General features: G+C 41.4%; 1 protein-coding gene across 1 annotated transcript; it reads left to right on the forward strand.

The window, feature by feature from the left end:
* Positions 1-3,273: 3,273 nt before the first annotated feature.
* atp1b4 (ATPase Na+/K+ transporting subunit beta 4) lies at positions 3,274-8,489 on the forward strand. Its single transcript, XM_015948028.3, has 9 exons — positions 3,274-3,450; positions 3,622-3,678; positions 4,217-4,433; positions 5,809-5,937; positions 6,043-6,147; positions 6,474-6,673; positions 7,430-7,486; positions 7,590-7,682; positions 7,766-8,489. Exons 2-9 carry the CDS (start codon positions 3,625-3,627, stop codon positions 7,925-7,927), a joined length of 1,017 nt encoding a protein of 338 aa, XP_015803514.1. The 5' UTR covers positions 3,274-3,450; positions 3,622-3,624; the 3' UTR covers positions 7,928-8,489.
* Positions 8,490-11,241: the final 2,752 nt, after the last annotated feature.

Genomic DNA, 11,241 nt, shown 5'->3' on the forward strand with positions numbered 1-11,241 from the left:
TTATTTATTATCTCTTGACGTTATTAGTCCCATCACAGGATGCTGGGTCTCTTCCACATTCATAAACACCCCAAAATGGCAAAAAATGATCATTTCCTTTGCCAAAAATTGATTACAGTGTCCTGGTCACCTGTAAAGGGTTAAATTGACCTAAATATTACTTTATTTATTATCTCTTGATGTTATTAGTCCCATCACAGGATGCTGGGTATCTTCCACATTTATAAACACCCCAAAAATGGCAAACAATTATCATTTCCCTTGCCAATTATTGATTACAGTGTCCTGGTCACATGTAAAGGGTTAAATTACCTAAATATTACCTTATTTATTATCGCTTGATGTTATTAGTCCCATCACAGGATGCTGGGTCTCTTCCACATTCATAAACATCCCAAAAATGGCAAAAAATGATCATTTCCTTTACCAAAAAATTGATTACAGTGTCCTGGTCACCTGTAAAGGGCTACATTGACCTATCACCATGCCTGAGGGCGTTTTGTGCAGCTGAAAAGACGGGACTTCTGTAGCCCACATCGGTCGGTACCAGGACAGGGAGGTCCGCGCTGGGCTCCGGAGACCCGTGACTGGATTTAAAAGATTAAATGCGGATTTCTGGAGCTCAGATCACCATCAGAACCAGGTCAGAACCGACCACCAGAAGAGGCGCGTGGCTCAGCGGGCCAGTGGAGCTGGTTTCTGCGTCGGAACCAGATCAGAACTGTTGCGGTTTTCCAGGAAAGGATCATGTGCAGCTTTTAAAAATACCAGCTTTACTGGCTCACTGGTGTCTGGGTCAGATCCAGCTCACAGAAGCCCGCATGAGCTCCAGAACCGGATCACAGGCGTCTCTCTCCCTATATGCGCTAAATTACGTTACGTGAACGGATATTAACGAGTATGAGACAGCTGACACTCATTAGTATTAATAAATTAACTGACCGATACAATTTTTAATTGTCTGGTACATGATAGTAATCTGTACAACATTGTGATGTTAGCACACGAGTTTAAGCTAGCATTGTTAACTCACCTGCTTATCTGATACGGTACAAAAGGATGAGGACTGGAATTTCACGCGAGAAGATGAAAAAACTCATGCAGACCTTTGAAGAACAGGTAAAAATGCTTCATATATCCTTAACAGTAGCTGACTGCAAAAAATAGTAAATCACAGTTTACATTCATCCAACAGGACATGAAGGAACAGCAGCTGTGGCTGAGCTGCTACTTCACCTGAAGGAGGACTTGGACATCTGTAACACTTATAAGATGATTTGTTAATCTTTTTCTTTAATTTGTGACATTTATTTGGAAATGACAAATTACTTATAATAAAAAAAATCTTGTGGATGAAATCTGTGCATTTTCCGTTCCCCCTACTTACACGTAAAGTTGTGGTGGTTATTTGACCTTTTAGTTTTTTACGTATGATTTTACTGAACACGAATCCATTTTCAGGAGAAGTTGGAGCTGTAAATGAAGAGGTTCCTGCTGGAGTTTCCGTTGAGTCTCCTTCCTTGAGGACCAGATAGTAATGTTCCACAGATACCGGCCAGATTCACTGGTGACTTTATTTGGACTGACGCATGATCTTCATGTGAACAACCCTGAAAAGCTCATTTTATCCATGTTGTCGTTTTAAACCTGAATGCTGGAAGAAAGCAGCTTCAACCTGAGCTGTAGGCTCTCAGAAATGAGCTGGATTAAAATATTTTCTTACAATCATGTTCTCATTTGTTTTAATTGCATTGATAAACAATGGCAATTTCAATGGAAAATAGCCTTTTTCTTCAGTATATGTTTTGTTAATTATAGGTTTAGTTTGACTAAAACCCTCTGCCCAGTAACATGAAACTTTGCGTTCTCCGGTTCTTATGCGAATGTGACATTAATATTCACTTTGGACAAACAATATATTTAATTTATTTTCTACATGTAAGTTACATTTGAGTGACAAGGTTTTAATTGTACATTTATGGAGATGTCTATGATTTTTGTCTTGTATGAATGAATGAATGAATGAATGATTTTTTTAATGACCAGACAGTCATTTGGAAAAGGTTTTATTGAAAAGATTGGTGCAAGTTAAAATAACTCAATTTAAACATTTTACAATAACATTTTTAAATAACCTTTTAAAAACACTTCATATAAGCGGAAAAATGATGGCTTAAGTTATGTCAACTTAGTAGAACTAATACATTAAATTGATTCACACATGTTATAATAACTTGATATATTTAATTAGAGTTAACTCAAACAAATTCATTTTCTAAACGTTAACAGCGTAAATGAGCTTAAATGATGCAAGGCAATCAGTTTCCTCAATTCATTTGAGTTTAAGTTACTCAGCAGGTTTTACAGTGTATTAGCCTCTGTCACATTTCCATGTACCAACATAGAAAGCAGCTTTTCATTATCATATGTTGGATTTCTTAAATTAATTCATGAGAAATTCATGTTAAAATCAACTATGCATACTTTGATTTACTAGAATGCATGTCCAAGTGTAAAGGAGTAAAAACCTTTATGTCTTTTTATGTCTATTAATGCTCCTAAAAAATCTTATGGAAAGACATGACAAATGTGCATTTAATCCACTTTAAGAGATAATTTTATACCTAAATGTAAATATTGCTAATAAATACAGTGCTTCATTCGGATGTCCTGAAAAATCCTTATTAGATTTACTATATTCAAACACGTGCACACGTTTTTGCCGCGCACATCTCAAACAAGTGATTTTTTCCATGACGTCATTCCCCTTTTCATGTAAAAGGAACAGAAGAAAAAAAATCCCCAGAAGTCCCCCCCTCCCCACTTTTACAGGGGGTAACAGAGCATCATACGTGACTAGAGTGCAGATAAGGATCAGGGATGAAGACTTGAACTTCAGCAGAAGGGAGCTGAAGGAAAACAGTTGCTGCACGCAAATGCAAACAGGAAACTTGGAAAGTGTGCTTACATGTGCAAAGAAAACATCCGCAGACTAGTTTTATCTATTCGTGATCCACTATTAACTGGTGATGAAAAAAAAAGCTATATGAATGAAGTTAATAACTCCCATGTATTTCTGCAATTGAGTCTTGTTTTAGGATGAGCTGTAAATATTATTCAGGCTTTATTTCTGAGTTGGTCCAGTAGCAGACAATGGCTGATGGCGTGCGTGGACAGAATGCAGTGCTGTGATTCAGGCCGCTGCCAAATCCACTCCGGGACCCAAAAAAAGTGCTCTGCATCCCACCCCCGAGCTTCCTCTGTCTAGCGTTCATTCACCATGAAGTGCGTTTAGCTGAAGGAGGCTCTCCGTACCCAGTGTACCCCCCTGCATGCCTGCAAACCTTCTAATGAAACCCCCACAAACTTTTTGACAAATATCTCACTTCAAGGGATCAAGAGCTTTCTCCAACAAACTGATCAGCGTTTTTACTGAGAAGAAAACTTCAGGTTGGTCTCTTTTTTCACCGAAACTCTAATTTATCTGAGTGATTTATCGTTTGCATTGCTATTATGAAATTCATGCAGATGTTGCTTTTGTTTTAATTTACTGAATAAAATTACCATACTTTACCTTACACATAGAAGGCTTATTAAAAAATTACTTTTATTTTTGTAAAGAACATGGAGCCAGCTTTCACGGATGGAGGAGCTGACGAGAAAGCCCTAAAAAATCTTGTAAGTGTTGAAATTGAATTAATTAAATCATGTGTGTCTTCTTCTTTATCAAAAAAAATGTAACTTGAGTTCAATTCAAGAAATGTCTCAGGGTTGTAAATAAAGAACACCATTCTGTTGGCTGATGAGCTTTGTGAAGGCTCTTTGAAGTGTTCTCTGGGCTCTCTGGGATCTGTGTGTCCTGGACAGTGGACACTGAGAGTCAGTGAGCAACATCTGGATGTCAGATCGACCCTCCAGCTTGTCTGCAGCTGCTGCTCCAAGCAGGAGGGTCCACTCAGGGGAGGTCAGATCTCCCAACGAGGGCCACAAGGTCACCGTTGAGTTTATAATTTGCAGAAACGGGGGACAGGCCCATCAGTGTGATGTTCATTAACATGCAGAGCACTGTCTCGCAGTTTATTTTATCTGTCATACTCGGCTCAGGAAGCATGCCATTTTTTTCTCGCCCTGATTTGAAATTGAAATAGGTTGGCTGCAGAACAACTCAGCAGTTTAGAATATGTGCGGTGAGCGTTTTTTCTCTTCTCTCCAACAGCCGACCAAAGTGATACTCAAACATGGGCAGGAGCTGGAGGAAGAGCAGGATCAGCTGGCCGAGCATCAGCCTCTCGAGCAGGAAGACCTGAACTTTGAGAGATGGAAGCGCAGGCCGCTCCCCAAGAGGACCCTCCACCAGAAAATAGATGACTTGAAGAAATACCTGTGGAATGCGGAGACCAACGAATTCATGGGGCGCTCTGGCAAGAGCTGGAGTGAGTTGATGATGGAACAGAGGTTCTGTACTATTGGAGTGTTGAGGGAGACATTTGGATTGACCCAAATGAGAATAATTTTTGTGCGAGAGTACATAAACGTCAGATGTCTTTGAGCACATTACGGCTGACTCGTTTTAGGCAAGCTTAAGAGACTGCATGAGGGTTTTTAAAAGATTCACTCATAGATCGTTTGGGGATGAAAGTGCTCTCAGCAGTCGCTGTACTGTGAGTGTGTGTGTGTGTGTGTGTGTGTCCCCTCATCTCCGATGTTTACATAGGTGCATGGGCAATTCAGAGAGTCCCGACAAAAACAGACTGCCTGGGGACATGTCCTCAGCAGGAGAACAGTGTTCCAGGCCTCGCATTGGCCAGGAATCACATTCCTCCACATCTTACCATGCTCTCCACTGCCTTGTTCCCAAAGCCTTGGTGACCTCATTGCTGAACTCAACATGTTTATGGCCGTTCAGTTGCAGTAAAACACGTAGACGTTTTACATAGAACTGGCTGCCAAACCAGAGCTTTGATGCAGATTGGACCAGTTTGTTGAGTCAGTGATGACGGAGCAACCCTTTGGTATTCCACAGTCGTTGCCATGTGATGCAGTTGTGCCCCCTCACTCAGCACGGCTCCACACAATAGCCAACATGATCCTGAGTGTAGAAGCTAAATGGATTTGTGAAAAGTGTGTGTTTCACACATTAATTGGAATGCTGCACCCCCCAGACCAGCCCTACGAGCTGATTTCAGCTGCATAACCAGTGTTTGCACACTTGTGGAGAAGTGGGGCCCATGTGTCTGCAGAAGAAAGCCCCTGAGCTGAAGTCTGTTCTGCATGTCCTGTGTGGCGAGCGTATAAGAAGGGACACAATAGCAGAGTGGGGTGATTGGGGCTCCTTGGAGCTGGCTGGGCCTCTATGGCTGCTAAAGACCTTCACTACGATGGCAACCGGAGGTTCACTGTGTTCCTGAGTGAATGGACAGCTGAGAGAATTCTCACTGAGCTCAAACAGAAAGGCCTTTGTGGCTCTGGGGACGCAAGGCTGGCTGCAGCTAGTCCCCTGTGAAATTGCCTGCACAGCAAAAGCCGTTGGACACATTCAGTTTGATTGGTTACAAAGTTGGCTGTTAACTGAAAATTGTAGAACAATGCCGGCTCTCAGCATTTCTTTGTCACACTGCTCTTCTATTAGCTCACTATAGTTGAGTTTTCCACAACTCTTTTGAGGTTATCTGTAGGTCTAGACATGACTGGACGGTAGTTTGCGATGGGTAAACCAAGGCTCATCATGGACAGTATTTGTTTTAATTAAGAGATGAATCATCTATAGGCTGTGGTACATGAACTTAATAACCTTCCCTCTCTTCCCAGGTCTCATCCTGCTATTCTACACTGCACTTTATGTGTTTCTAGCAGCCATGTTTGGGGGTTGTTTGTTTTGCCTCATGTGGTCCATTAGTCCCTATCATCCCACCTATAATGATAGAGTGATGCCACCAGGTAAATATAACCCCAAACTCTAATTGTACCTTCCCCACTCATTGTTTCCCTTTGCTTCTGCTTTTGTCTCTGCACAGCTGACTGTCTCTTGGTCTCTACTGGCAGGTATGACAATGGCCCCACACCTGGAAGGCCATGATATTGCTTTCAATGCATCTGACCGTAAATCCTGGAAGAAGTATGCCAGGTCTATGGATGAGTATCTACGACGTGAGTCATTCCTGGTGTGATTAAGAAGGGGCTCTAAGGGTTGTTGAGTTTGCTGGAAAAGAAGAAGACAAGCAACGTGTTAACCCTTAACTTCTTTACCTTTGTCTCATTTTCCATTTATTCCCTGCAGTGCATGCTGGGAAGGGAAGCCTCTTTGTGGGCAGAGAGTAGCCATTCAGTGCAGTTTTTTATTCTTCACACCCCGCTTTTGTCAAGCTTCTTTAACCAGAGGCCTGAGTCTGGCAGGGTTTGGCTGCTGCAAAGGTTTATTTATGCCCCCACCCACGCTCATTCCCTCTCCCTCCATCTCTGCTCTCTACTTTCAGCATATAATGACGGTGCCCAGGATAGGAAGAATATTCGGTGCACACATGACGCGTACTTCATGCAAGATGACCTGGAGGAGAGTGCAGAGCGGAAAGCATGCCAGTTTAAGCGTTCCTGGTTGGGGGACTGTTCAGGGATGCATGACCCCCACTACGGCTATTCTCAGGGAAGGCCATGCATCCTGCTTCGAATGAATCGGGTAAGAAAACTCATTTGTCACTTCTATAAAAAACAAACTTGGCTGTGCAGTGGTTAGCACTGTTGTCTTGCAGCAAAAAGGTTCTGCATTCAAATCCCAGCTTGGAGTCTTTCAGTATGGAGGTGCACGTGCTCCCTGCGCACATGCAGGGTCTCTTCAGGTGTTCCTGCATCCTGCTACAGCCCAAAAGTCTAACTTAAGTTGATTGGCCTCTCTAATGTGTCCTTAGGGGGGTGTGTGTGTGTGTGTGTGTGTGTGTGTGTGTGTGTGTGTGTACACGTGTGTGCATGGTTCTTTGTCCTGTGTGTCTCTTGCCCTGAGATGCACTTGCAACCTATCCAGCACACTCACAACCCTTCCTTCCAGGAAAAGGGGGTATAAATAATGGATAGAAGAAAGAACCTCTCACTGCTTTGAACTGGTTTCAATGTTAATGGTTTTAATGTTTCACCAGTGACACCTTGTGGTCATTAAAGGAACAACAGGTTGGTTGTACAAGCCGTTCTTGTCTTGTCCAAACTTTTGACTGCTTTTGTGCAAAAATGGAACATTGGACAAGAAATGTAAATTTGTTATACCTCTGTAAATATTATTTATAAACTGTGTTTTTACAGTTTACAGAAAAGTAATTAAAGGCACCATAAAAAGAGGACTGTTTAATAGAAAAAATACCATAATTGTTTTTTTTTTTAAAAATCTGAATAAAATAACTATTTTGATTTTTGTTTCCTAACTTTTCCCGCTTCTTTCTCATAGATCCTTGGTTACTTGCCTGGCCAGGGAAAACCAATTAATGTAACCTGTAGCGTTAAGGTAAAACAAACACTTTTTTTAATTCTACACAGGGCAACAACTGAAAGTAACTGAATATTTGACACAAGTTAAACTAAATAACTTTTTTTAAAATCTCTTTCAGAAAGGACCGCCAGAGGCCTTAGGAGAAATTCAGTTTTTCCCCAAAAGCATTTTTGACATGAAGTATTATCCTTACTATGGGAAGCTCAGACACGTGAGTGATGCTTTATGATTTGCTACTGTGGTAAAAAATGATTAAAACACTTTTCAGGTCTTTGTTTTCTGTCTGGATCTCAGGTGAACTACTCCTCTCCAGTGGTGGCGGTGCGTTTTGCGGGAGTGCAGTACGACACTCACATCCACGTGCAATGCAAACTGAACGGCAAAGGAATCATCAATGATTCACCCACAGATCGCTACCTGGGCAGCGTGACCTTCTCTTTGGAGGTTGGGGCGTGAAGGGTGGGCACTCCTATTATGAGATAAGAAAATATGTATAAGAAGAGTTATTTTAAACCTTATTTTTCTGGAACTGTTACTTCCCTCTCCTCATCTTTCTCCTAAATATCCGTGTTTTCTGCTGTGAGACAAAATCCTCGAGTAGATTTTTTCTGGGTGTTGTTTCATCTTGAACTTTGACCAGCTGTTGGCGTCAAAACAAACAGTGCTGAGCACAAGACAAATAGTGGATATTACAATTCTGTTCCTGATATACAGTATATATATATATTTTAATGATTAGCAAGATTAATCAAACTAAATTATGTTTCACCCACTAGTTAGAAATTCTGGCTATGCAATTCCAATTAAAACAAATAGGAAATTTGAGGTGTCACCAGGTTAGATTTTAGTTTTGCTTGGACATTTTTGTGTGACAAAGTACTAATTTGTTTTGAATGATATTTTCAAACATGTATGTTGTAAGATTTCAACGAAGTATCATGTAAACACTGAAAATAAGACTTGTGCTGTACTTATACAGTAAAAAAATGCAATAATAAATGAAAATACGTGATTACCATATCTTTGTTGAATGGAGCTGTCATAAAATGTCATTTTTGTAAAAACATTAAAATCTGAAAATAAAATGCTACACAAAAATGATCAATAAAACATGATACTAAATAAAGTTTGAGAAATCAATTTTAGAAACAATCATTTGGTATAAAAATCGTGTTTCCACTAAACGAGTTCTGGGAAATACAATGGTTCGATACTTTTAGCAGCTGTATCCCCAAATAAATTCAGCCCTTTCGGGAGTAAAGTGTCACCATTTAGCAACTGCTTTGGCAGTGAGTGATGTCATTGATCGGCGTCAAAAGGCATCCGCAAACATTAATAACATTAAAGATGTGCTTCACTCATTTATTCAATACATTTGCAGTGGTCTGAGGAAACAAAGCTCCAGTGCACCTGTTTCAGCTAAAATAATTCAGCCAGAGGAGAAAGTTGATTCAGACGGCAGGATTAGGAGTTTCCTGATATTTGGACATCTCGCTTCAGATTGGATAACATCAACGCAACACAGCTGACTCTTTTACAACATTGATGTTATCTCCACAAATAACACAAGCCTGAAGGAGTGCTGCTGTGTGGTGGAGTTGCTAATGCTAACGGTTAGCTTTTACAAGTGGAGACGTTCTCTGCGGTTTGCTGGACAACTGTTTAATATCGGTCTTTTCCCTTTACTCCTCTCTCAAACCATCTTCTCTGTCAAGAATGTGTCCTCCAACTGTAAGTAGACTGCAGAGTCTTGACCTTATAATACAGCTTAATGACTTCAACAACTTCTCAGAAGGTAGTGAGGGGTGTTCATAGGTAGTTTCTGCTCATTGAGAAACAACAGACAGCTACATTTTATAAACTTGACTCTCTCATATTCCAGAACTGACAAAGTTCCTCAGATGAGAAGCAAAACATCTTCAAGAAACCAAAGAAGTCCAGTTGCTTTTACCGTAAATCCTCTAATATTAGCCTGTATTTAATTAACTGCCGGGTATCATATTTTGGCCGGTGTCGGAGTCGGCGGAGGTGAATAATGGCCGGTTTTTTATTGTGGCCGGGTGGAATGTGGTAACAAGCAAGTACGGGGGGCGGTTGTGTCATCCGTCTCACTTTTGATTTGCCAGTGATAGACCGCGAGGGTAACTTTAACCGTGCGGAGACGAAAATTTGATATCAAGTTCAAAGAGAACGTGCTGATTATGCTGCAGAACACTCTGGGGAGCAATAGGGGTTGAACTAGTCACTAGTCGACTTCACCGCTCTATAGTGACTTTTTATGCCTGTCATCGACTAGTCGCTGTCACGTGATAATGACCGGCAAGATGCAGTTCATGGAAAAGACAGCAGCCTGCTGTCAGCAGGTGACAAGCTCCTGCGCGTCGGGAGGCAACGCGCTGTGCCAGAGCGTCGGTACCGACACCCGCCGTAAAACGGACATTTAACCAAATTGTGACGTTTACCGTCTTACAATTTAACCTTCCCCTCACCCCCATCCTAACCTTAACCAGCTTGCACATGCAAAGCTCTGATTGTTGACGCGCTCCATACATCTGCGTCCTGAGCACGGCCACAGTAACATTATCAAATCAGATGTTGCCACCTCAAAAACTAATTTAACACGTGATCGTTCATGTCGGCTCATTTCCTTTTATGTTTTCTGTCTTTTTTTTTTTGCCTGATGCGTTTCGCTGCTGTGGATCGGGAAGCATCACCTGTTTTGTCCTCGGTGACGCACCTAACTGATGTGGCCGGCGAGCACTCCGCCGTTTTTGCAGTCGGTAGATCTTTTAGAACTGCAGTTCAAAGGTAACTCATAAGGTGAATATATATGAAGCCAGGTAGCAGTTTTTCTTTAGGATTGAGAGGAGATGCAGGAAGATAATAAACAGGCAGGACAGAAAAATAGTCAAATAAAAACAAGTTAAGTTTTTGTACCTGGTGGTTGCAACAGACACCATTGAAGGTAATCAGATGTGAGGAACAGAAAATGAAATAATTATTTTAATGTTTAGAGCAGCAGGAACTCTGAGAGGCTGCAGGCGCATCAGTGAGTTTGCGGACGCTGCGCAGGGGGAGGGGGGAGAGGGCTGAAGCAGAAACTACCGTTGTTAAAATAAATGTGTTTAACTTTGAAAATGTGGGCGCAATATTAATCGTCAAAAACTCCAGCGAACCATTAGTTCATTTTGCTCAAATAGAAATTGAGGCATGCCTCTAATTCTGGCCCTCCTTCCAATAAAGGCCGGGAGCTTGATGAGCTTGAGTCAAATACAGACCCGGGCCTGTACTAGAGGATTTACGGTATCTAAAGCACTTTGGAAACTGTCAAGTTAATAAAGTCAAATACATCTAAACACTTTATTTAGGTGATGTTGCCAAATGCTCAAATCTAAATTAAATTAATTCTGAACGTAATATTCACTTATTATGCAGCTCTTTCCCCATTTTCATAGATAAAACATGTTCTTTTAAAGTGTACAATCGGTAATAACTGAGTCATGCCTGAGTGGGTAACAGGCTGTTAACCCTCCCACAGTCCTAATGGGTGTGACCCCGTGAGGAAAGTTGACCATTGAGCAGGGTTGATGGTTTATCCCTTGGGTTCATGTGGCAGGGGTGAGGAGTGAGCACCACCTCACCCCTGCCACATGGACCCAAGGGATAAACCATCAGTCCTGCTCAATGGTCAACTTTTCTCGCAGGAGTCATTCATAGACAGCGGGAGGGTTTAAAACAAACTGATCAAAGCTCAGTTTATCACAGCAGAT

The sequence above is a fragment of the Nothobranchius furzeri genome, chromosome 1 (assembly GCF_043380555.1).
Source record: "Nothobranchius furzeri strain GRZ-AD chromosome 1, NfurGRZ-RIMD1, whole genome shotgun sequence".
Classification (NCBI taxonomy): Eukaryota; Metazoa; Chordata; class Actinopteri; order Cyprinodontiformes; family Nothobranchiidae; genus Nothobranchius; species Nothobranchius furzeri.

Bases quoted from the DNA above. Each gene is read 5' to 3' on its own strand.
- atp1b4 (XM_015948028.3), top strand. From the start codon at position 3,625: ATGGAGCCAGCTTTCACGGATGGAGGAGCTGACGAGAAAGCCCTAAAA. The intron at 5,938-6,042 runs GTAAATATAACC...CTCTACTGGCAG, and splicing joins TGATAGAGTGATGCCACCAG to GTATGACAATGGCCCCACAC. The intron at 6,148-6,473 runs GTGAGTCATTCC...CTCTACTTTCAG, and splicing joins TATGGATGAGTATCTACGAC to CATATAATGACGGTGCCCAG.